The sequence below is a fragment of the Rhinolophus sinicus genome, chromosome 11 (assembly GCF_057876585.1).
Source record: "Rhinolophus sinicus isolate RSI-liver-muscle chromosome 11, RSI-T2T, whole genome shotgun sequence".
Taxonomy (NCBI): Eukaryota; Metazoa; Chordata; class Mammalia; order Chiroptera; family Rhinolophidae; genus Rhinolophus; species Rhinolophus sinicus.
In genome coordinates, this window is record NC_142511.1 from 8,938,205 (window position 1) to 8,965,100 (window position 26,896).

Genomic DNA, 26,896 nt, shown 5'->3' on the forward strand with positions numbered 1-26,896 from the left:
TGGTATCAGGTATCTGTTTTTATCCCTACCCCACACTCCTCCTTTTTAAGAATTATCCATCATGCAGTAGAAAGGGTAGACAACTGTGTTTAGCATCCTGCCAAAGTCTAGGTCCTCTCCCCACAGACCAGAACTCAGGCAGAGCCTGGAGCTTACGTCAGCCAAGATTTCTGTCTCTGAATTTGACTAGGTACTTCTTATAAGTGGACTCGTACAATATTTGTCCTTTTGTGCCTGGCTTATTTCACTTAGCATATTGTCTTCAAGGTTCTTGACACATTATATCATGTGTCAAGATTTCCTTCTTTTTTTAAAGCTGAATAATATTACATTGTATGTACAGACCACATTTTGTTTACCTATTCATCTGTTGATGGACATTTGGGTTGTTTTTATATTCTTAACTTCATCCCACAATTTAAGACTTGCAGATAATTCCAATTCAATTCAATTTATTGAGTGTTTAACAAAGGTAACTCACTGTGCTATGTATTGTGGGAGGTACAAAAGTGACACAGACATGGTACCTGCTTTCAAGGGACTTCTGTTACATTGAGAAAGTCGGGAAAAAAGAAGTGAAAATAACTAGCATTTGCTAATCATTTACCATGTGCAAGACGTTTTGCTGATCAATGCATGTATTGCTCAAGACATCTCTGTGAGGTACATGATATAATATCCACTATACAGTGAGGAAATGAAGGCTCAGTGACCTTAAGTAACCACCTCCAAAGTGGTGAGACTGGGATTCAAACCCACATCTTGGATTCAAAATCCTGTGTTCATTCCACTAGATACGCTGCTCCCTTTGGTACAAGGCAGAACATAACAAATCCCAGGCGTGAAGCTACAGGAAGGAGAAGGGGAAGAGAAGAGATGACCACACTCCTGGGGGGAAAGGCTCATGGCAGGTCTTACAGGTCAGGAAGGCTTATGTTTGACAGAGATAAGGGAGTAGAGGAAACTGCCTGAGCAGAGCAAAGGGCGGGGGTGTGGGGGGAACAGGAAATCTCAGTGCTGACTGCGGGACTGGCAGAGTTGTGGAACATAAGGCTGGAAAGCAGAGAAGGGCAAAGTCATGGTCATAATGAAATGCTATCTCAAGGAGTCTGAACTCTACCAGGTAGACAATGGTGGGCCATTGTAGATTTTCTAAGACGAGACACAGTCATAGCTGTGCTTCGGGAAGGTCGCCATGGCAATAATGCATAACAAGAATGTGGAGGTGGTTTAAAGGTAGGAAAGCCCGTTAGGTCCCTGGAATTAGCAGATGAGACATAATTAGTCAGCAGGGAAAAGAGAACATGGAGGTGAGAGATATCTTAGAGGTGGAGATGACAGAACTTGGCCATTGAGGCATTGTGAATGGGGTGACCATACACCCTGGTTTGCCTGGGACACCTGTGCTCCTGGTGTCATTACCTTTCCCTCTCAAATAGGCCCAAGTCTGGACAATAAAACAGATGATCACATTTATTATGAGGAATAAGAAAAAAGATTCAAAGGTGACTCTAAAAAATTCTGAACCTGCATTACCATGGGAGGTGGTAACACCGTTACAAACACAGGAGGGAAATTGGGTCTTTGGAAAGATGATGAGTGTGGATTTGGTCATGCTGGATTTGGACAGAGGTGAGGATTTATTTGAGGGAGATAAGCACTTTGCCCGTGGATTTGCGCTCTATTACATGAAGGAAGGCATCATTGACCTAAAAAAAAAAAAAAGAAAGAAAGAAAGAAAAGAAAAGAAATCTCAAAAAAGTGTAGTCAGGCTTGCATACACGCAAATTTCAACAAACAAATAAAATTTCAAATATATACATTTGTTGTTGGTTCCACTTTTAAAATAGCTAAAGCACTAGGATATCTTTTCAACGAACTGTATATAGGTAACTATGTAATACTAACTAAAGAATTGCCACAAACTCAAAGGAAAACAATATTTAAGAATAACCCTACCTCAGAATTTCTCTGTCTAAACTATAATTTTCAATGTTGTCAAATAAATGACAGCAGGTAAAAAGTCCTCAGGGCTTTCTATACTCTATTGTAGTACTTCTGTGTGAGCTAGCTTTTGAAAGAATGAAGCCATCAGTAGAAGAATCAGTGAATTCCTTTTTTTACAATTTTTATCATTTTTAATTAAAAGTGTCCTGTTTACAGTGTAACTGAAATTGCAATCCATCTCAAATTCGTTTTTAGAAGGACAAGCTATGAAACACAAATCAAAACAGTAGCCACAACAATCAAGCCAGTGTGATACTGGTGAAAGAACAGGTAAAGAGAGCAACGGAACATTAGAGACCCCAAAATAGACCCACACAAATAGCGTCCACTGATCTTTGACAAAGGAGCAAAGGCAATTCAATGAAGGAGGAACAGTCTTTTCAAGAAACAGTGCTGGACCAACTGGACAGCCACATGCAAAAAGAAAATGAATCAAGACACTGTCCTTACATCCTTCACAAAAATTAACTCGAAATAGATCTTACATCTAAATGTAAAAGGCAGTGTCTTGATTATGGTGGCAGGGAATCCAGTCAACATGGAAGTGTATCGCAGGGAACGGATCTGTAAACTATGGTGGATGTACACTGACTACTATGCAGCAGTGAGAATCCAAGAATGGGATACAGCACCCACAACGCAGGTGGATCTTAGAAAGACAGCACCGCGTGATAAATCCAGACACAGAGTCAAGTCTACAGTACAACCCTATGCTTTAGTTTAAGTAACTTGAGACTGACTCGGGGAAAGAAAAGTTGTGGGGAACACAAGTGGGAAATGAGGATAAAGGGAGTAAATAAATTCAGACATCCATAAATTTGCAGACATGAAAGCAAAAGACGGGCCTTGCATGAAAGATGAAAATATGCTTTGAAATGAGGATTATGATTACACAACCCTTTCCACATGAAATCCTCCCCCCCACAAAAAAAAAAAAAAAACGTAAAAAAATTAATAAGTAAAAATAAGCAGGAGAACAAATCCATCGTGGCTATCTCTCTATATTATGAAATTGCTGGTGTCAAAAACATCTGTCTTTCGGGGCTCTGTGCCTTACAGAGCGCTTCCCAATCTACACAAATTTAGATGCATTCAGAGGAGGTGGAAGAGGTCTAAGATGGATGTCTGAAACACTCATCCCTGTCAATCACTCAAAGGTACATCTCCATGTGACTCACAGCTGCGTCACTCTCCCTGTAGTTAGAAGTTACTTGTTCCCAGGGACTTGGCATAGTGCAACAACAAAGTATTTGGGAAAACAAGCATAATTTGAGATATTGATACTTTTTTCACGTGCCATCCTAGAGAAACGAGGAATCTCCTGCACATAAATGTTAGCATAAAAAGAAAGTTGTCACTGCAGGTGCTAAACCTTATTCTTAATCATTGTTCACATAAATCTTTATAAAAATGTAGCAGATATTTACCTGACTTCTTTAAAGGGTAACATTGACGGGAAAGCATAACCTTTTTGTTCCGTGACTTGGGAATCTCATCATTTGAACAGCCTTTAGTTGACTGCCTGTTTTTCAGATGTTCTGCTACTTCTCTATGTCCAGCTGCCACTTCTGTTGTGATTGCAGCTGCTTCTAAAAATAACCCCGTTCCGTCCCTTCCCACCCTGTGTTTTCTTTCTGGGCTGGGAAAACAGACAAGCTGTGGTATTAAGGACTAGTTGCTTAATGAGAGCGATAAGGGGCTTAATGAGAAACTCAGAAGTAAAGTACAGGGCTTTAGACCAGTCTTTGGATAGCTAACTCAGATGCCTGGGGACATTTTCCTCCTTTGGGATTTTACAGGCTGCATCGCAGAGAAGGACGATCTCCACATTGATGCCCAGGCAAATATAGAGGCTGTTCGCAGAAATGATTCTATGCATTGCAGTGAATGAAGCCATCATTCAATTTGTCTCTGGAGACTTGCAACCTGGAATTTGGGGGCAGGGTGAGGATATTGCTTTTGCTTTAGGTTCTGCTGTTGTAATTTTTAATTAGCTCATCAAACAGGAATAATTTGAGTAACCTATACTTCCCTAAATATTCGTATATTATGCTGATTCATGCTTTGCTCTAGAAACCAGGTCTTCACCCTATAATTGCACTGTCCTGAGAGCTTCCCAACTAAAAAATAAATTCTTTAAGTCTACATTTTATGATTAGTATACAGAATGTACCCAGTGAATGTCTAATGAGTAAAATAAACTCGCGAATGAATGAATGAATATATCTGGGACTGAGTGGGATTGTTTTTAAAAGGTAAAAATGTTTCATTACCGATACACTGTCATAGTAGACTTATATTCGTCATAAGTTGATCTTAATCTTCTTTTAAAAGTCAGTCAAAAAAAAAAAAAAAAGTCAGTCAATGCATTTCACCGAAAAAGATACAGATGGCAAACATGCATATGAAAAGATATACAAGATCATTATTCATTAGAGAACTGGAAATTAAACCTACCATCAGATACCACTTCACACCGATTAGAACAACTACAATTAAACAAAGCAACTGACAATACTAAATTCTGGCAGATGCAAAGTAACGAAAACTCTCCTACGTCGTTGATGGGAATGCAAAATAATGCAAAATAACAACCACTTTTGATAAACAGTTTGGTGGTTATTAAAAGTGAAACATAGAGCATAAAATCAGTACAAACAAAACCCTGAAATGTTCAGACAGACAACGCTGGAGCTTCAGTTTCTCATCCAGAATACATAAGCGTGTGCACAGACACACACACACACACACACACACACACACACACACAGAACACCTACATGGTATGGACTTTGGTAGGAATGCAATGACAGTGGCCTTCTCTTCAAACTGATGGGCTGTAAGAGACTGCAACAGAATTGCTTCTCAGTAACTGAGGCACAGAAAGCGAGCTGCTGACGTAGTAAAGCCTGTCCCTTCTTAAGGAACATCTATGCCAATTATTTTTAGGATTCTACAAGGATTTCTTTCAAACTGGCATTCCTATCTAATGAGATTATCTAGCCACCACTGGAGACCGGGGGGTAGGGAGGCAACCCTGCTCTGGAAATAAAGCCAATTAACTGCCTACGTAAGTTTTTTAAAAAATTAAACATACACTTAGCACATAACCCAGAAATCCCAGTAGTAAATAAAAATGTATGCCTATACAAAACTTGCACGTGGACAGTTATAGGAGATTTATTTATAATCACCAAAAACTGAAAATTATCAAATATCCTTTAAACCAGTGTATCCGTACAATGAAATGCTATTCAACAAAAAAAAAAGAACAAACTACTCACATATGCTAAAACAGGGATGCATCTCAGAAGCTTTATGCAAAGTTAAAGAAGCCAGACTCAAAAGGCTATATACTGTATGATTCCATCTATATATATATGACATTCTTCAAAAAGCAAAATCATAGGGAGAAAAAACAGGTCAGTGGTAGCCAGGAGCTGTGGGTAGGAGAAGGGGCCTGATTACCAAGGAGCACAAGGGAACTTTTCGGAGTGATGGAAACGTTCTACATCTTGATTGTAGTGGGGTAGTTACAGGACTATACAGGTTTGTCAAACCTCAGATCAAATTTTACTATATGGAAATTATACCTCAAAAAACCTGACTTTTTAAAAAAAGTCCAGCCATGTATTATTAAACACAAAAATAAATACATTTTCAAAGTTAAGCATCAGCCTGTGTTCCTTAGAAAATAGACCCTAATCAGAATGTGTGCCCTAAGGTTTCATTGCAATCCAGGGAGGCAAGGGTGGGGGGACAGGGAAGTGAATTGAGGAAGGAGGAGAGGAACTACGAGGTATGTTACTGAACCACTCATAGTTTCATGGGGACACACATTGGTTGCTGTTCACGTGGGGCCTCGGCAGAAAGACCACATGATGGAACCACTGCTACCGGAACAGTCCATTGCGAGCAGCAAAGGCAGCAGTCTATCTCTGGGCTTTCATTTGTCCAGGCTTGCTCCATGGAGTGAGCTCCCCACACTTCTGGGTTGTGTCATAGTGTCTGGACACAGGGTCACAGATCTTCCACAGGTCCTTCAGATCAGACCTCTGCACAGACGCTGCAGCAGCTCCCACCCCTCATGAGAAAAATGGAGGCCTTGCCTCGGTCAGCCTTCAGCCCCAGAAAGCATGAGACAATCAGCAGTGTTAGGAGATGGGCCCCCCAGGGGTAAGGTCTGGGCTGTACGGCCACTGCGTGTGCCATCACTGGAGAAGTGTGACAAGCAGCCAAGGCCTGGGGCACGTGGGACTGGCAGGTATGGGGAGGCCCATACCTGCCAAACTGGGTCTGGATCGGTGCGGTGAAAATAATACACCATCTAAACTAAAAGAGTACCTTCATTTTTAGGAATATTCCACAGATACGCTCAGCAAACTTCAACTGAACAATTTCTATCCATTCAATCGGGTCAGGTGGTGGTCTCACCCGAACTTCATATAATAAGCAAGTTCAGATCCGCGAGGTTTAAGTGTGGTGTCAGGCCGAGGCGCGTGTGGGCAGCTCCCTACAGAAAACAGACTCCCAACATCTAAAGAGTATCATCCTCTAAACAGATCACGGGGCTAAGCCATGATCCACCCACCATGGCACAGATGTAACCCATCAGCAAACAATAAATTCTAGTTAACATTCAAAATCTAAAGTCTGCCTCTCTAATCTTGCCCTCAGAAATGTGTTACTATGACACTGCAGCAGTATTACAGTTCAAGGGAACTGGAAAGCTCAACTCTTTAATAGCTGTCGATTTTGCTTAAAAAAATACTAAGCGTTCACTATCTGCTTTTACACGTATTATCTTATTTAATCCTCATAACCACACTACTAGGTAGAGTCTATGACTGCTCGCATCGCAGATGAGGAAATAAGGCACAAAGATGTAAGCAATGTGCCCAACAGCCAGGTGGGGCCAGGCTCTGAACTCTGGCGGTCTAACCCTGCCTAGCGGCCCCTACTCTCAATGAGCCATTCGACAGACAGTGAGTACCCGCCGAAACCTGGAGACACAGACGTGCAGATGGCATATTGGCCTTCTCCTCATGGAGTGTGTGGTCTGTGGGAATGACAGGCATCGAACAAGTAATTCTAAGCAGGTAAAGGAGAAGCACAGAGTGCTACGGAAGTTCATACCCTACTCCAAAGGGTACAAAGTATGTGGTCATGTTAATATCACCTAGCGAGGTCACAGCTATAAATCCACACATTCAGGAAAACATGCAAGCTGGGAGGCACCAGTATCTCTCTCGTTATGTGTATCTATGTATACATACATATATATACATATATATACATATACACATATATAGACATACACATACATATATACATATGTTTACATGTATATACATGTATATATATATTACACACACACACATACACAGTGATCATTTTCTAAACCCAAAGCACGTTCTGAGAATATTTTTTTCCAATATGTTAACTGATTTACATGAAAATATATTACTCACGTTTTAAATTAAGTGAAATTAATTATATATCCATTTAATCATCTTCAGTTTAAACAAACAAAATATATAAATTCTGGTACTACTCAGGAAAATTCAAGATCCCTGATCGTTTTAACTCTAAGATACCGTAGTTCTTTCACAGAGATAATTCTCTGACGGGTGGATAAACTTCAGACTCTGAAATAAAGTTTCTAAGAAGCAACTTCCTGGCTTGTTTGAGGAGAGAGTTTGACATGGTCAGAAGGATCCCAGACTCTGGCATCAGACCAACCTGGACTGGATTCCAGGTCTGTCGCTTTCCACATATTATTGGGCAGGTGAGATTTCTTCGTTTGTAAAATGTGATAAAAATGGTTCATACCTCAACGGGATGTTAGGATGATTAGTGAAAAAATGCATGTCAAGTACTTAGCACAGTACTGACCCATAGTTAGTGAAAAAATGCATGTCAAGTACTTAGCACAGTACTGACCCATAGTAAGTACCGAATGTGTGGGAGTTACTATTATTATTATTCCTCGAAACAGTTTGCATATTGAAAGAAACAGAAAACGTAATTGGTGGATAGTGTGGGAACGAGATTCTTGAAACTGTTAGCGAGCATGGCCTCAGAGAGCCAGTTGCTAGCAGGAAGGCCAGCAGAGTAGAAAGAAATAGAAAAACCCCACGTGCAGCATCCTCATTGGAAAGGAGAAGGGCAGAGGGAAGCTGACAGGAAGTGAATAACTAGGTAGTTAATTTCCGTTTAAGAGGAGAGAGAACTGTCAAGGTGGGCAGTGAAGATAACAACCTACTTCTGGTTTTTCCCCTTGCCTGAACACCTAGATGGACAGAAGGGACAGTTCACACCAGCACGTGTTTCCACTACTGTGCTTATCCTCTATCAACAGGTACACGTGAGCCTCATGTCAAGCAAACCTCAGTTTACAAGCCACACGATAAAAGCCGCAAGTTGGATGCAGACCCAGCAAGTCTCTAAACGGGTGGTTTTCAAGATATTAAGCCAAAACATTTTTTCTTAAAAGAATGAACATAGTGCAGTAAAAACGTAGTGCAGAGATGCGGTCCCAGAACCCAGGAAGCTCAAGTCTACAGCTGCCCACCCCCAGGTCCTGCTGTGGCTCCTGAAGCATAGTCTGAAAGCCAATAAGACTGCCGTACCCCTGGATCTGAGAGCCCTGTTAACTGAAGGTAAGAAAGGTGAGGGGACTCCCACAAAGGTGCAAGTAGAGGGGGGCAAAGCTGGTACTAAAATCCAACCCATTTTCTGATGGCCAGTCCGGTTCTTTTTTTTTACCACTGAACACTATCTTCTTGACCGACATAACAAAAAGATGAGGAAGAAAGTAAACTGCTTTGAATATGCCTCATCAGAGGAAAAAAACATAAAAATGGACGACTGGTGAGCAATGAAGTCTGGCACTGACAGCTTGGACTCTGCTAATCTGCATACGAACAAAACACCGCCTTCATCGATGGCTGACTAGTTACCAAAACAGTTTTTTGAACGTTAAAACAAATTAAGCCAAAAAAAAAGAAAAAGAAAAAGAAAAAGACTCCACAGTGAATGCCTAACAGATCCCCATTTACAACTATATTGCAATTACACTTTGGAGGAAGTTTAAGCCACATTAATGGAACTGTGGGGGAATGAAAACAGGGAGTGCAGAGCCAACAAAATTAACGACAGTAACTAATGGGTGAATTATAGTCATACGATGCCGGGCATGATTTAATGTTTGGTTCACAGAACTCCAGCTTCAGATCATCTGGTTGTACTTAAAAGTGTCTGTGTTCTAAAATCAAAGGTCAAGTTAAGTGCCTCCTTCTTAGACTTGTGTGTTGTGGAGTTCAGAGTTCATTTCAACATGGGTAAATTATTTCCTAAAGTACCAAGGCGTCCCTCTGTGTGAGACACCAGTGATGCAAAGAGAACCATCCCAACCCCTCTCCTGCAGGACCTTCGCCGAGTCTGCTTCCGGGTGGCTCACGAGGCCTGGGCCTACAGCCCTACACCCCTGAAATCGGGGAGAAACTCTGTGACTCTGCCGCCGGTGAGGCCCTGTTATTCTATGTTGCATTTGCACCTTTTCATTCCCTAAGCGGATTTATCGCATCCAGACAGAAAGCAGGTGGAAGCTGGACACAGATTGTCCACATCACATTGACCCTACCCGCACCCCATTCTTTAAAAGCATCTCACCTCCTCCAGCTTAAAAACCGCTCCGATGTGTGGCTGGATGCGCCCTTGCTGACAGTACTGAAGAGCAGAGGACAGGCTCCTGGAGAAGACAGGAAAGTTCTGGTCCCGGTATCGGCCCCAGTACACTCCCATGGCAGAGATATTCTTCAGGAGCAGAAGATTGGCTGGCACAGAAGCAATGGTTCCTCCACTAAAGCCAACCACCACAATCCTGCCCTCCCAGGCCAGGCTGTGGGAAAAAAGGAAAATAAATTGTAAAAGCAATGTACACTCATGCCCCTGAGGATGGCAACTATTTAGAAAGAAAGAAGAAAAGAAAAAACAAGTGTTGGGAAGGCTGTAAAGAAACTGGAACCCCCATTCACTATTGGTGGGATTATAAACTGGTGCCCCCGCTGTGGGAAACAGTACGGAGGCTCCTCAAAAAATTAAAATCAGAGCTAACATACGATGCAGCAATCCCACTTCTGGGTCTATATCCACAAGAACTGAAAGCAGAGTCTTGAAGAGACGTTTGCACAGCCATGCTCACAGCAGTCACCACAGCCAAGAGGTGGAAGCCACCCAAAGGTCCCTCAAGTGATGAACAGAGGAACAAAATGTGGTGTGTACTTAACAATGGACGATGATTCAGCCTTCAAAGAGGAGGACATTCTGTCACATGCTACCACATGGATGAACTCTGAGGACATTATGCTAAGTGAAATAAGCCAGTCACAAAAAGGCAAATGCCGTATGATTCTATTCATCTGACGTCTCTATCTAACGCAGTAAAATTCAGAGAAACAGAAAGTGGAACGGTGGTTACCAGGGACTGGGGCGAGGGGGCACTGGGGAGGTGTTGTTTTAATGGGTACAGAATTTCAGATTTGCAGGATGGAAGAGTTATGGGGATCTGTTTCATGACAATGTGACTATACGTAACACTACGGCACTGTACGCTTAAAAATGGTCAATATAGCAAGTTTTATGTTACATACTTTTTTTACCACAGTAAAATATGTAGAATGAAAAAAGAAACAATGTAGTAGACAGATTCATAGAGACAAAACGTAGAATAGAGGTTATTTGGGTGTTGGGGGGCAGAAAAGGGGCACTTATTGTTTAATGGGTACAGAGCTTTTGGGGGGGAAGGTTACACAACATTGTGAGCGTATTTAATGCCACTGAATTTTACGTGTACAAATGGTCAAAATGATAACTATTAGCTTATGTGTTTTTTTCACCACAATTTTTTTTTAAAGGAATATGCATTAAACCTCCAGCTGGGAACTCCCCTTGGCCTTACAAACTGGCAGGGGTGAACCCTCCTGTATCACTTTGGGTTCCTCAATAGGAAAATACAAATATAATCCATAAGCAAGACAGTAGGGGGCTGCCAAAGGAAGTAGCCAGTTTTATAAACAGACCCACTTGAGAATCAAGACAGTCTATTTAACTGCTCCACTACTCTGTGGAAGGAAGCCGGGTGTAAACAAACGTCATCCCCTGTGTTGTACTCAGAGACAAATCAGCGTGATGCTTTTGAATTTAGGAAGCAGGAATGAGAAGATAGGCACTTTAAGGAAGCATCATTTCCTTTACACAAAGACTTACCTGAGGGCTCCTTTATGTGCTTCTCTGGAGAGTTTTGAATAATCAACAAAAATTCATGCATGTCGTCTGGAGCCCATTATGAGAAGTAACCATACAATGCACGCTGAGTAATGAGTTGTAAAAATAAACTTGGTAAACATCTTTGACATAAAATATGCCTATGTTTGTTTGGTTTTTGCTTTTCGTCTTTTAGAAGGGAAATGAGAGGCTGTGTCAAAACATTATTTCCCAGAAGACAAGAGAAGGGTGAATACTAGCAGCTCTGTCTGTCTCTCCACTTAGGCAAACACTCCTTCCTTTGCGTCTTCTCTAAGCACAGTGCCAAGCACATTGCAGTGATGCTTGGGGACCTCAGTGCCAACGAGGTTCCACCTGTGGGCCAGCTGCTCTCTCTGCTTCTGTGACTTCTACTTTAAATGGTGAGAATCCACAAACTGCGCTTGCCAGGAGCGCCGGAGAAATGAAACCCATATTACAGAGGAGAAATGAAACCCACATTACTCCATTTTTCCCCTGGTTGAAAACAGAATGAGAATTGGTGTACAGATGATGGTCGCACCAACTCTCCAGTGATTTTTTAAAAAAATAAGTCAAGGAGACACCTACCCCGCTGGCTGCTTCAGAAACCAGTGAGACCAAAAGAGGGTGTACATCTAGTATGCGGACGATGACCTCCCCAAGAATGACCCACACCATGTATGTAAAGCAGTTAATGGGGGCCAGCCCAGCTGAATTTCACACATGTCTAATTTCTAAAGCATTTAATATTGCCAACTAGAGAGTCTGCAGTCATTTCTTGGGTATTTTCCAGCTGGATATTTTGTTTTTGCTATATTTAAGCATTTCCTGCTTTTTCACTCTGCTTCAAGTTCTTTCCACCCACTCACTCAGCTGTTCTCGCTGATGCCAAGGCCTGCAGGAAAAGTGAGCAGCAAAGACAAAAGGAACGCAAGGCCAGAAGGAAGACAGAGGTCTGGAAAGGTGTTCGCAGAGCCCCAGGTCTGGGCCACTCTGGAAAGACGGCTTGAAGCACCTGCGGAGAGCCTCCAGGAAGACACGTCCTCCCACGGTGTCAATGACCACGTCCACCCCGCCGCTGCCCAGCAGCTTTCTCACTGCCTCCTTCAGGCTGCCCTGACGGTAGTTCACGCTGGACTGCGCTCCCCTTTGCATCGCCAGCTTGCACTTCTCATCACTTCCGGCCGCAGCTATTACCTGCATAAAGAACACAGAGCTTCTGAGTTTCCAGTACATGTACCATGAGGGACTCACGCCACCCTCCGACCTGCAACCAAAGGGTAGTAATGAAGGAACCCAATGTGATGCCGCCGTCCTAGCACCAGCCTCAAAGGAGCACATCAGGCCCGACACACAGCACCGTCACGCTGGCCTCCCTACATCCCACCAGCCATCGGATGCACATTTCCAAGAACCCTGGAAGAACAGAGGGTTCCAGAAGTGCAAACAAGAGGTAGCCAACCCAGATCAAGAAGACCAGCAAAGACTTCCGAGAAACTGGAACATGACTCAATGGAAAGACCTTTACGTTGGACAGAGCCGAGTTCAAATCCTGGCTCTGCTACTAACCAGCTGTGTTACCTAAGGCACATTAGAAAAAACTAAACACATAGTACTTACTCTGTACCAGGCACTATTCTGCATGTTTTACATATTTTAATAACTCACTTCATCTTAATAGTCCATGATATACACACTAGTATTATGCTCATTCTAGAGATAAAGAAACCAAAGCAAAAAACGTTAAGTAACTGTTCCAAGTCACACAGCTAATGGCAGGCAGAACGGGGATCCAAACCCAGGCTGACCCGTCTCTAGTGTTCATGGCCTTAAGCTCTATACTGCCTGCCAACTTCCCTAAGCTTCAGTTACCTCATCCATAAGATTTATTTTAAGACTTCAATGGAAAACTGTATATGAGACATTTAGAAAACAAAGTGTTAGATAAATTGACTCTATTGTTACACATATGCAATCATGGATTCTATTGAAACCATATAAGAACACGATGGGGAGGTATAATCACTTCCGTTCTATAGAGGGAAGTAGGTGGTAGAACAACTATCCAAACCCAACACGGCCTGTCTTCAAAGTCCGTGCTTTTCCACTCCATCACGCTGGGAGAAAACCATGCCTAAGGCCTGGCAAAGATGGCATCAATGGCTGCAGGCCGTACTATGAGGAGCTCTGGGGCATGGAAGTCTCCAGAAAAGTTTCAAACACTCAAGCACTGCCTAGGAGTGCCTTACCATCAGCCAGAGCACTTTAGCCCTAAGGTGATATTCAGAACTTGTGTTCAAACACCCAAGAACACCTGTGCCTTTAGAATTCCAAACTCACCCCTAATTATTTGAAACTGAAAGCTACCCTCACATACTCCCCAGTGGAACCCTCAGATAGCTCCAGGTCACGGAGGGCTGAGTACACAGAGACACGAGGGGCACCACCTGACTAGGGTCAGGCTCCTGATTCCAACCCCAGGATTCTCACTCCATCTGGTGAGACCTGCCATGAATCAATTTCTCTCTCTCTCTCTCTCTCTCTCTCTCTCTCTCTCTCTCTGTGCCTTCCTTTCTTCATCTGTGAAATAGGGAGGATAAACACGTACATTACCCATCTCTCAGGGGTTTTCAGAGGGTCAAGGGTTAGATATTGCTGTGGAGGCACTCTGAAAGCATTATAAAATGTTGTGAATGGAAGGTGTTATCGAAATGACCTGTTCCAAGTTGGTGGCATAATCACATCATTTTCATTTTGTTTTTGTTTGCTTTGGGGTAAAACCATTATTGCTGCTGAAGAAAATGCAGCTTAGATTAATTTTAATATCTGAATTAAAGTAAATTTTTCTCTCTACTTAACCTTCTGTAACTATTTAAAACAAATGGCATAATTTTATCTTCCTAGAAATGTTAAATAGTCAGTGGTTCCAGACAATGAGACCAGTTCTGGTCTCCTGCCGAAGAAGTGCTAAAAACCCTTGCTTTTTACATGAAATGTGTTAAGATTCCATGAGGAGCCTCCAGGTAATATCTAAGATTGCTTTCAGAACTCACATGTCCTTCCCAAAGGAACTTAAGGTGAGAAGGAGAGATGCCATCTGAAGAAATTCCAGATCAACCCAATTATCTCCAAACCTGTATCTCCTGGTGACCCCAGCTGCGTGCTCCACGGGCATCTAACACTCTGCAACATCCAAAACTGAACTCGCCATTCCATCCTGGGTTCTCAATCTCAACAAATGGCAAATCCACAAATTAACCTAGTTTGTGCCTTCTCACTCAATGTCTAATAACAACAAGATCCCTTTTTAAGAGATTCTTACCGACATGCCATGCCCTCTAACAGGTGCATTGTACATGTAATTTCAATATCCGCATGACCCTCTAAGGAAAACATTATTTTACCAATGAGGAAACTGCAGCGATTAAGCTAAAGGCAGAGCTGGAATCTGAACCTAGGATAGGCTAACGTCAAAATCCTCGTTCCTTCAACAATATCAGGATGCTCTCCAGTCACTGAATTCTCCATTTCCTTCCACTTTTGTTCTCTCTCAAGTCATCGCCTCCACTGCCTTGACTCAGGTACCACCACCTCTGGCTTGGATTGCTCCAAGAATCCGCCCTCCTGCCTCTGACTACCCCTGACATTGCCCCCACCCCTCGTCCCCGCTGCTACCAGAATGAACTTTGCAAATGCCAAGATGATCATGTCATTTCCCTACTTAAAACCCTCAATGGCTTCCAACAAACGTTGGAATTCTCCAGCACCTTCTGGACTCATCTCTGCCAACCTCCACAGAGTCATCTGCCACCATTCCCCACACACATCCTCTGCCCCACAGGTACCATGTACAATTCCCCAAACGCATCGTGCTAGTTCCCGTTTCTCCATCTTACTACACGATCCTCCCACCACTAAAATGTGGCTTTCACATCCCTCTTCCTTTAGTCAGCTGCTACCAGCCCTTCCAAAAGTCAGCTTAAAATGACCACCTTCTCCAAGAAACCCTTTCTCTGATACCCACAGCCTCAGAGAGACGCCCCTGTAGAGACGTCAGTCTTTCTTTCAATTGTTCATTCATTCAAGAAATGGTTATTAGTGCTGGCCATGGTCTAGGCATCATGCCAGGTACTGGCATGGTAATAATGAACCAAATAGACACTGTCCCTGCCTTCATGGGGATTCCAGTACATTAGGAGGGAGCCATTAGTCCAATAGTGACACAAGTAAATGACTAAGCATACACTGAGGTGTGTGCTATGAAAAGAGAAGTCTGGGATGCTACGAGGCCATACACAAATAGTAGGGGAAGGGGATCAACATCTCCTGAGGGACAAAGAATACTTCCCTAAAAAGTGGCATCTGAGTTTAAATTTGAAGTACAGAGCCCTACAGGTAGAAGGAACAACAGCAGCGGCAGAGGCTGTTGAATGAGTTGGACCTTGGCAGGTTCCAGTAACTGGAAGGATGAGCAATTTACTCCTGGGTCCACTCACTAGTTTGTCTACAGGCAAACACTTGTCAACACCCTACTCTAGGGACTTTGTAATCCCAGCGCCTTGCACGTGGTTTTTAATAAATGAATGAGTGTATCCCATGTTTGAAAACCATGGGTGGAGGTATCATTTTTTTAAGTGCAGAATCTAACATACAAGTACCTTGGCCTGAAGGACATTTGTTGCCACATCGATCACTGCGAGGCCTGTGGCTCCAGCTGCTGCCGTCACTAGAACAGTTTCTCTGTGCCAGAGAGAGGTGAACGTTACTTCAGAAACTACAAATCATTCAGCAATATGATTTCATGAATATTTCAAAACCAGGACATTTTCAAGCAAGAAGAGAACTTAGAAACCAATTCATTCAACCCTTTACGTACGTCCATTCTCCAGTTTTTAGGGCTGGGTGCTGGCTAGATCAGTGCTAATTAGGTCATTTCGAAGACTTCCCAGGAAAAAAATTCCTTAATCTCTCTAGGCAGCCTCTTCTTCATGCCAGTGGCAACCCATCCTTTGATATACTCAGAAATTCTGTCCTAAAATCATATTCATGCTACACACTGCCAAATTTGAGAAGGCGATCACGTAATAATCACTTCTCAACTAAACCCAACTCCCTGGGGTAATGCTGAGTCTCTCTGAAAAGATCAAAGGGCGCAGGTATACTTCAGGTAAAGTGGGAAACTTCGGTACTTCTGAGTTTGAAATACCTCAGTTAGGTCCACCCAACCAAGCTTCAGAGAAACAAATACTACAGGCCTCCATTAAAATCAGAGGGAAGCGAGTTTAAATAAACGAATTCTCTAAACTTTAAGGTTCTGTAGGAAGTGATATCCAGAGTGGTTAAGTTTGAGGGAGGTATTTCCCGAAACTCATAGTGGCCAAGTTCACAGTCGATCATTCCTTCTCAGATAAAAGGATATCCCCACCGTGACCAGACGCCCATCTCCAGTCACTGCGTCCCTTTGGCCTTTACTTAGATAGACTAAACATGAGCTAAAGGTCAGCCAAGGGAAAGGACCTCAAGGGGGCAAGACCTCAGGCACTTCTGATATCAGAGAAGGGTCCTATCCAGCCTTCTGTTGTCTACACAGTCCTTACCCAGGTTGGGTACATGCCCGATGCTCCAGAGCAATAATCGCGGTGCCATAGGACACAGGCAGGGTAGCAGCTTCTCGGAGGGGGACCCTTTCTGGAATCTGCCACAGTGCCTAGAAAAGAGATAGTAGTGACTTAGGGATTAAGCACATGTACCTATTCATAAAGGCTGCTCAGTAAATATTATGATTTAATTAAGTGACTGATTTGCAAAGGGAAACACATGTCAGGAACCAAGCCCAGTGGAAGTCAAGACCAAGCAAGCTGTGGCCAAGTTCAAGATTTGGGTGCATCAATCTTCAAAAATCCTAGGGTTGCATCTGCTCAGGAAGGAACCGGTTTATGGAGACTGGAACACAGACCACTGCACTATAATGGGTGAATTGGATATTAGGTAAATTTTACCACAATAAAGCTGTGGGGAAAATTATGCACTGTTCTCCACTAGGGGGCTCCATTCACATTCTGCACAATCTGATTGGACCACGCTGTCTGGCTCCGTTCCCTGGGCTCTCTTTCCCAAGCTTCATGTGGAGAGAAACCATTACATCCAGCTCAATGCCTCAAACCAGTTTTTCTACCAAAACTACCTAACTGTGGTCCAATGGGACAGCCAGTCAGTTGCTCCAGGACTTAGAAAACAAAATGCTTCTACATTAAACCACTCCACACAAAGTTCTGTGCAAAGATTGTCACGCCAATATAGAAATGGAGTTTAGCAGTTGGAAGAAAGAAGTGCTTGGCTGAGAAACAAGATATGACCAAATGAATACAAAGAAAAAGCGAGGCAGGGAAGAAGGAGAATGGAGAATGAGGGATAGGTGGGATTAAAGAAAAGAAAGGGGGGGAAATCCCTAAGCATTAATATCGAGAGGAAGGGATACCTTCTGGTCAGCGATGTACTCTTCAGCCATACTATTAAAGTCACTCACACCAATCACTCCATCTCCCTGAAGAGAAAATACCATTAAGGACAGGTTCAAACGCATGGCCTTGCCATTTATCTCTTCCTGAATTAATCTAAAAAAGAAAGAAAATCTTTCGGACTTCATAAGACACAGATTTGCCTTAATTATCTACTCAGAGTTAATGCTTAGTAAATAATTTAGTCATTTTCTCAAAACCCCCACCAGGTTGCCAGGCCAACCTGAGCACATTTTGGACAACGATAGGGGTATCAATTCGAATATGAATTTGGATATGATTTAGAATCCCAGTGTTAATTTCTTTCACAGGAGGCTGCAACCTGAGAATTTTCTCACTAACTAAAGATCAAGGCACTGCCTTTTATTAGTAATCAAAGGTGTAATGAAGCCAGGAACTTGCACTGGCTTCCTTCTCCCAATTCAGAATTTGTTTCTTCCCCCTCTATCTCAGTTTCCCTTTGGTGTTGACTGGCAAAGACCAGGAGAATCAAGACCATTAGCTACAAATAAGTTAGCACATTTCTCATAACCACATGCATCAATTCTCTAGATTTCAACTAATTTACCTCTTTCACTGTGCTGACATCCTTGCCTGTCTCCAATACTGTCCCAGAAAACTCCATTCCTGAAACAAATTGTTTCAAGATTAGGTTATCTATAAAGCCCAGCACCACGGAGGTGAGAAAATCCTGATCCACAGCCCACCTACCAGTTTTCTGTAGCTGAGAGGGTTTAAGTGCTCCTGACCCACCCACCCCATCCAGGAAAGAGGGGTGAGAGTGTTTACCCAAAGCACAAGAAAGTTAATTTAAGATTTCACGACCACAACCTAAAAAGAGATAGCAGTCCCATTCTCACCAGGACACAGATGAAAATTTCAACAATGGGCAAAAGCACAGGGAATCACAGGTATACAAGTACATACTTTTGACCCTGATCACTGAGGCCTTCGGCTCCTACAACACCCCAATTACAATGCTCATCATATTACATTTATCTCTTGACATGTTTCCTCTTCTGGATGATGAGACCCCTCAAGGACATGAACTGTATTTATCCATATAGTACTTGGCTCACATGTATGAACTGGTGTTGTCTGCCCTCTTCCACCTCTGAAATTTCTGAATTCAATGATCATACATTTCCCACTTGAGCAGCCAGAGGAATAACTGAATTGAATATGACATCTCCCCCCACCCAGCATTTCAGCAAATACAAACAGGGAAATGGTTCCAACTGTTGAGATACAACCAAATACCCGGAGGCCAAAACATAGCAACGATTTCACAATTACTGTGTCCATAGTACACATCTATATAGATAGGATATACATGTACCATATACATGCTGAGCTATTCTTACATCTCTTTCAATAAATTTCAACAACAGAAATCAGTCTTTGTCCACACATTCAGAATCTAAATGTCATCAGATTGGGCATAATGAAAATCAGACAGTGGGCTGCTAGAAATGTATAAACTTGTTTTCATCTTTCTGATCCTTTGATATTAGGTTTCTTTGGGAATGTGTTTGTGAGGACTGAGAGTTTTAGCTGAAAACAGATGGTTGTGATCCTTAAGCGAAAAAACAAAATATAGGCAATTTCGAAGAATAAAAGGGAATGAATAGGACCAATGATGATTCGGATCAGAATTCTTGTGAACATACGACATGTGAACGTTCGTGTGCTCATTTATTCATTTTTAAAGTATTTATTGAGCATCTACTATAAGACAGTTACAATGCTAAGATGGGGGGAGTATAATGAGGGTAAGACCGTCACAGAAATTCCCCTCCATGGGCTCACCGTCTAGTGCTAATTAGTGGTGAGGTTAATATGTCTGAGATATCACCGACAACAGGCAAGCACCACCCAGTAGTGTCTGAGATGAAGCACATGGTTCTGGAAACTGTATCTTCTTTTCCTGCAGCAGTCACATGGCCCCTTCATACTCACCAGGTGTGAAAGGAAGGTGGGGCCTTTCCTGATACTGACCACGGCAGACCAAAATATCAGCAAAGTTAACTCCACAGAAATGGACATCAACTCTGACCTGCAAAAGAAATAGAGTAGAGCAGTACATATTTGTGGAGACGAAGTTCATTCAATTAGACCAAAATATTTACTGAAAACCTACTATATGCCAGGTACTGAACTAAGTGTCAGTGTACAATCTTGTGGCAAAATGGATAAGATTCCTGCCTTCATGGAGCTAAAACTATGGTATAGAAGACAGACAGTAACCAAATAACTATGAGAATTTATGTATTAAATTACAACTCCTACACAAAATGTTAAAGATAGAAATATTTGGTACTATGAAAGCACATAATGAGGGGGATTTGACCTTTTTGGGATGGTCAGGAGAAATCCCTGAGAAAGTAACACTTGAACTAAGAACAGCTAAGAGTTAACTATTCAAAATGAGTTGGGGGTGGGGGGGGGCTAGCACAGCCAATAGCAATGGCATGTGCAAAGGCCCTGTGGTGGGGACAAAAAGGAAAACCACCAGGCCCAGACCACAAAGAGAAGAAACAGATGGAGTTAGAGTGCAGAGCCCAAACCCTCCAAAGGTTTGTAGGCTTTATTGAGGATTTCAGTCTTCAAAGTGGAAACAATGGGAAGCCATTAAAAGATTTTAAGCAGGAAGGTAACATGATCATCTGTTTTAGGGAATCAGGAATCTTCTTGGAGGTAGAGTGACCTCCTAGATCCTAGATCCCCAGCTTCTGTGTCTCACGACAGTGGTAGAGCTGAGGCTGGCCTGCAGCAGAGTAGCCAGCAGTTTCTCTAGACCTTATAAGCCAGGGGTTCTCAAAGTGTGGTCCCCAGATCACTAGCACGTGTCACTTGGGAACCTCAAATTCTCAGGCCCCACCCTGACCTACTAAATCAGAAACTCTGGGGACAAAGCTCAGCAAACTGTTTCAATAAGCCTCAGGTGATTCTGACGCAGGCTAAAGTTAGAGCATTACTGTCCTAGACTAACTCATCTCAAACAGAGCTAGGAATTACAGGAGGAAATAAAGGCTGAAAGAGTCCACGTCATTTGTTTTGTTTAAATTTCCATTTTAGTACAGAGGTACATTTCCATATTGGTGAGAAGGTATTTTTATCAACAAAATGCATTCATTCAACAATGCTTTAAGCATCTGCCATGTGCCAGGCACCATTCCAGATTAAGGGGATGTAATGAGGGTAAACTCACATAGTCCCAGCTCTCATGAGCTAATTCCTTACATAGTCAGCGTCTGGGCCAAGAACAGAACAAAGGAGCCCAGCCTTCAGCCATGGTGCGTAGGATACATTAGTTGTTGACATTTGACAAGTGCAGGACACACATGACCTCAAACCACTCCACCTTGATTCAAGGATGATTCAAGTATAAACCTCTTTCAGCACATGGGTCCCAAGAAGCAGATTGGCTGCCATCATGTGCTCACCCAAATAATCCTTTTAGCCACAGTCTGTGTTGGTGACACTTCAGGGCTGCAGTCACATTTCTCCCTCTCACCAGTCATCCCTGACACTGAGGCACCTTGTCAGAAGTTGTCATTCTCCACGTCAAATGACATTGTGTCACCAGAGTGGTCAACCCACAAAGCCCAAGTGACTTCCACATTTTACTGGAAATGTCCACAATCCTACACTAACCCCACCCCAAATCACTGCGGTGTGCCAGAAGAGGGCACAAGGAACATATTCTGAAGGAAATACAGGACGTTGCTGGGCTGGTTTGGGGGAGGAGAGTGGGCGGAAAATGAGATGCTGACAACCAAAGAGGAAGCAAAGGACGGGGTCCATGTATCTGTGGCAAATCAATAACTTGCAGTTGGTTATGCAAAATCGTGTGAAAATCAGAATTCTCTGTTTCTAAGGCAACAGCTCTGGGCCTTCAGAAAGAGGCCTCCGTTTGTGTTTTAAGGAATAATCTTTCTTTAGCCCTTTTGGCCTTTTTGTGAACGCTATAGAAGGGGCCCTTCTAGCCCAGGACCAAGTTGCGCTCCCGTGGCCTGGTCGCCCCCTAGCTGAGCTCTTGGGATCCAGGGAGCCTGCGGTTTGTTGTGTGTGGTGGCCACAAGGGGAAAGTGAAAGCTCACCCTACCTCGTGAGGCCGGACAGGGCGGGGGGCGACCTCCTCAATGGCCAGGGGCTGCTTCAACTCCGTGCACAGCGCTGCGCGGTAGTAGCGGCCGCCACACGGCCCGGCCCTCCTGCAACACGGTACAAGGATTGGGTTACTCGGGGCAACCCCCGTGGCTGCCTGTCGGCCTCAGGGAAGAGTCGGGTTCGCACCTGCAGAGCCACACCCGAGGGAAGCACCGTCCCCAAAGTCCCCCAACCGCCGTCGCCATGGCCACGCTTAGGGAGTCGTGAGAGGCCAGTGGCCGGACCCAGACAGGAAGGGCGGAGAATGCTGGCTCCGCCCCCGACGTGCCGGGCAGAGCGGAAAAGTGGCCGGGAGGCATCCCGGGGCATGACTCGTCTCAGGCTGGTGGCAGCCAGGACCGTGCCCTGGGCCAGCCCACCGGCAGGGCTCGCTGCACGGACCCCGGGGAGCCTGAGTCCCTTCGTTCCACAGGCTTCCTGGAGGTAGAGCCCGCTGGAGAGGAAATAAAACGAGTAAAAGGGAACTGATTACCCGAGATTACCCTTTGTTGGCATTTTTGTAGCAAATTTGGGAGGCTTTTAAAATCCCACTTGGCGATATAGGAGCGGTTCTTAGGTCCTCCGTGCGTGCGAAATCCTAAATGCGTAGGGAAAGGCTTTAATGTCTGCATTCAACACCTTACTACGGTTCAATTCTTACCAATTTTCTCACCCTTTCAGGACCATTTACACTGAAACTATATGGTTACTGTTAATTCAATGTGAAATCCTAAACAAGTCTCAAGAATACTTCCAGTTAAAGACAGGCCAAAACCTGGTCGTTTTCATAGATCTCAGTGCCTGGTTTATGCCGGGCACATAAACGATGCTCCATAATTGATTCAACGACCACATAATTCCTATGTGAACAAGTACACTATGGAAAAACTGAAAACATAATCTGCCAGATATTATACAATTGGGTAGACCTCTGTTGCAACAGTAACCAAATATTCACACACTGGCAATGTAAGAAGTATGTTTCATGGGACAGGTAGCTTTAAAGACAGCATAATGTCTTTGCAAGACATCTGGTCAGAGTACAGCCTCTACCTACCACCCATTTGTGTGGCTTCTGCATTGACACCTGATGGCTGTGCATCTAGTTTCCTCCTCCATAAGGTGAAAGCGTTGGGCAGGCTAATCCCCAAGTTGCTAAATTCTGTTTCTGTTTTGTGGTGGAAACAATAGTCCCAGGTAGCAAATGACCTGGAAGGAATGATCAAAAATGGAATAAAGGAAAAACAGCAAATTTGAAGTAGGAATGAATTTAGGAGATTATGGTCTAAAGGCTTTGGTGGGAAAGGAATCCAAGAACCAGGTCCCCATCACATGTATGCAGCAGAGGCCACTGTTTTCTTAAGAGCACTCAGGGAATCTGAAGTCATTTTAGGTCCTGTCGCCCTTGGAAGGAAACTCATGCCTACAAGGAACAAGGACTAGAAAGTGAGAAAATGAAAAAAAACAATTATTTCTAATGAGACATTTTTGTAAACTCTTAGTCATTAGGCACATAAAATCAAACCAGGAACAATGGAGAAATACTAGCATTATCATAATCAAAATGAACATTCTGGCTGCCAAATAACAGTGAGCAATAAGAAATCTCAAGTTTATGAAGTATGAAACCAGGATTGATGGTTCTGAGGATGAAATGAGTTGTTTCCCATTGTTACATGTGGAAAATGTTTTGTAAAATATTAGGTATTTATACAAGATGTAAAGCAAGCAGTTTTTAATTGAGCTCCTTGAAAGCAGCAACCATACTTAATCTCTTTTATGTTTGCAGTACTTTGCACAAGGCAATACTTACAGGCATTTAATATATGCTTCTCTAATGAATTGTTGAATGAACCCTCCATTATCTAGTAGCAGTTTTCCAGATAATTGGAAGGATCTTTAAGCATCAAGTCTTTTATTTTTGATTAAGTATTTCTATGGAAATTTTTTCTATTGTGGTTTTTATAACATCCTTTTATAGTCCCTTGTCATTTTCAGGGACTATGAGAATCAGCGAGGTTGGAGAAATGTATCAATACTGCATTCTACATTTATAACCATATCTGAAGAAGATAGTAAAAGTCACTTTAAGAAGAATCTTGGAGGGAGATGAAAGTATCTTCGGTAATTGACGTGATTTTAAGCACTTATATGCAAAATAAGTTTCACATTTCCAAAGAGCTTCAAAGGTAAGTGACAGGCATTTGATAGTTGCCATAGTAGCAAAAGAAATATTTAGTCTCTCCCTCAGAGTGCTGCAGCCATCACTCCATACTGTCTAGTTTTTGTTATCGGTTCTGGTTATGTTGTTTTATTGGAGGATAAGGTGGAAAAGTGAACAACAGGAAGAAGAAACTCGAGCCCTGGAGAAGGCCAAGCACCTAAATCTGAACTGATCAGTCCACTGCGAAGAAAGAGCAAGAATCCCTAACTGCCCTGCAAACCAGTTTGAGGGCCCATTAGGAAGTAAAAGAGTAACAGATGACTCTTCCTTCTGGTACAACTCACAGGAAGAGATAATATTTAACATCCAGAAGCTGCTGGAGGGCCGAGGGTGGAGAAGCAAGCCAGAGCTGAACATAAAAGCAGCTCTGTTTTCAGAGTAATAGACAAACAATACATAAACAATGTAAGCTCCATACAGAACTATGCAGAAAATGTAAAAGTTTTTTCCCCCAGTTTAAATATTTTACCCAAGAGTTCGTCAGCAACTTGAGAATAGACTTTGTTTCAATGGCCCAGCGTTTACCACCACGTCTAGCACATGCGAGTAGCAAGTACCCAGTTTGCGAGGAAAGTAGGAAGCAAGGAGGCCCGCAAGCTGTGCGGGAGACTTACCAGCACATTACCATCTAAAGCCACGTCCAAAAAACTGCAAGGGGTCGTGCATCCACTTCTATGACTAAGGATACAGCTGCTGGGCATAATCTGCCCTTTTTTTTCTGACTAGTTCAGTACAGTAGTCCCCCTTTATTCGCAGGAAACATGTTCTAAGACCCTGCATTTTTTTCCCAACACATACGTAGCTTTTCACTTAAGGAAGCACTTTACGGCTTCGTTCACATATCCACACTGTCAGCATCACTATTCTTGCACTTTGGGGCTATTAAGAACAATAAGGGTACTTGAACACAAGCGCTGTGATGCAGCCACAGCCGATAGGACCAAGGTGATTGGCTACGAAAGGACGGGGAGCGTCTACAACGTGGTTACGTACTTGCGTAATGGAGCAAGACAACGCGAGATTTCATCCTGCCGCTCAGAAGAAGGCGCAAATTTAAAACTTATCGTTTCTGGAATTTTTCATGTAATGTTTTCGAACTGCAGTTGGACCACAGGTAACTAAAACCACAGACAGCGAAACCACGCGTGGGGTTGGGGGGAACTATATTGCATTGTTTTCTGCCGCAATGATGTCCCCCAAAATTCCTGATGGTGTGTGAGTCCTTTGCCTTTCATTGAATTCCCCAGATTGCTCTTTCTGATGATCGCAATTGGAATTAACTTTTATCAACCTCAGAGATGAACTTTGGCCATTGATATATGTCGTATATATTGACCTACTCTATTCCAAAAACCATGTAAGATTTGCTACATAACCTATTTGCTCCAACACTCAGGGAATCATAGAATTTCAGAGCTGGGCTGGATCTTCAGGATAATCTAATCAACCTGCTTCCCTTACAAGTGAGAAAGCGGAGGCTCAGAGAGAGCCTGGCCCAAGGTCACACTGCAGGTTAGGGGCAGGAGCACCATTGAAGATCTGGCTTCCCTGATTTCTTGTTTGCTTCTCTTTCTACCGAACTCTGGGTTTCACTAAACAGTACGAATAATAATAATAATAATAATTCACATTTTCAAAAATTTCACATCGCTGTCACCCAAATTACTTCATCTTGCCAAAGGTGAGAGTAATCGTTCATTATCATTACAGCTATCACTTACTGATAACTTAAACCAGTCACTAAGTGCTTTTGCATTATTTCTTTAGTCCCCACATTAGTCCTGTTACTAGGATACTATTATTTTTACTATTTTCTAGATCAAGACTGTAGGCTGAAGGAGGTGAAGTAATTTGCCCAAGTGTCACAGCTAGGAAATGGAGCAGTTCAGAAGTTCCGTCCCTGCCTGATGCCAGAGCCCCAACGACAATATCCGGCCACCCACTGGGCCTTCCTCACAACCTCCGGAGCAGACAAAGAAGGTATTGTACCTCAATTTCAAAGCCAGATTAATTTTATAGGAATTTTACCGTAGTTCAAGCCTAGAAAATAGGTGAATTCCCTGAAGGAGAGAATATAGAGAAAGCAGCCTCCAGGGACACTGGCAGTTAAGGGACAAATGCAGGAAGAGAAGCTAACACATAATTAGGAATGACTAGCCTATTCCATGTAGCTGTGAGCCTGAAAATGTACTGATTTCATTTAAATTTAAAGTATAATGTATAAGATTAAAACTGTGGTTACGTAAGGTAGTGTACAAACACACACACACACACACACACACACACACACACACACACACGGTTTTAATGAAACAATTGCTGACTGGGTTATCTGGTTACCAGTCATGACTTAAGCAGATACAAGCAGGCATTTGGGCTAAATTCCTGGCAGCCAGATGTACCAATTTGGAAGCAGTGGTGACCTCTCAATGGCTAATGTGGCCCCCAAATCTAACCACCAGTATTTGAGGCAGGGATCTTTTTCCTCCTTAAACTGTCATTAAGGAACAAGTTTACAAGGTCCCAAGCATTCTGGCAACTTTATGAAGCCTTTCCAGCCCCACCTTCCCCAGAGAGAACAAATTCTTCCTTTCTGTGTGTTCCCCCAAAGAACTTTGTGTAAATCTATATCAGCTTGCTAATCTCATCATATACAAGGTATTTATCTGCTTATCTATCCAAGCAACTAAGCTGTGAGCATTGTGGA

The 26,896-nt window shown here is 43.0% G+C and overlaps 1 protein-coding gene across 2 annotated transcripts; it reads right to left on the reverse strand.

Annotated features, from left to right (window-relative positions):
- Positions 1-1,448: 1,448 nt before the first annotated feature.
- LOC109446012 (protein Cryzl2-like) lies at positions 1,449-22,300 on the reverse strand. Of its 2 annotated transcripts, none has more exons than XM_019729116.3 (10): positions 22,113-22,300; positions 21,922-22,030; positions 19,773-19,869; positions 18,382-18,440; positions 17,774-17,839; positions 16,893-17,002; positions 15,954-16,035; positions 12,311-12,492; positions 9,682-9,910; positions 1,449-1,709 (listed from the first exon to the last, which is right to left on the reverse strand). In XM_019729116.3, the coding sequence occupies exons 1-10, from the start codon at positions 22,283-22,285 to the stop codon at positions 1,641-1,643; spliced, it is 1,176 nt and encodes a 391-aa protein (XP_019584675.3). In that variant the 5' UTR covers positions 22,286-22,300; the 3' UTR covers positions 1,449-1,640. The 2 variants fall into 2 exon arrangements, with proteins under 2 accessions (XP_019584675.3, XP_088657714.1); XM_088801588.1 differs by lacking the exon at positions 1,449-1,709 and adding an exon at positions 4,615-4,854.
- Positions 22,301-26,896: the final 4,596 nt, after the last annotated feature.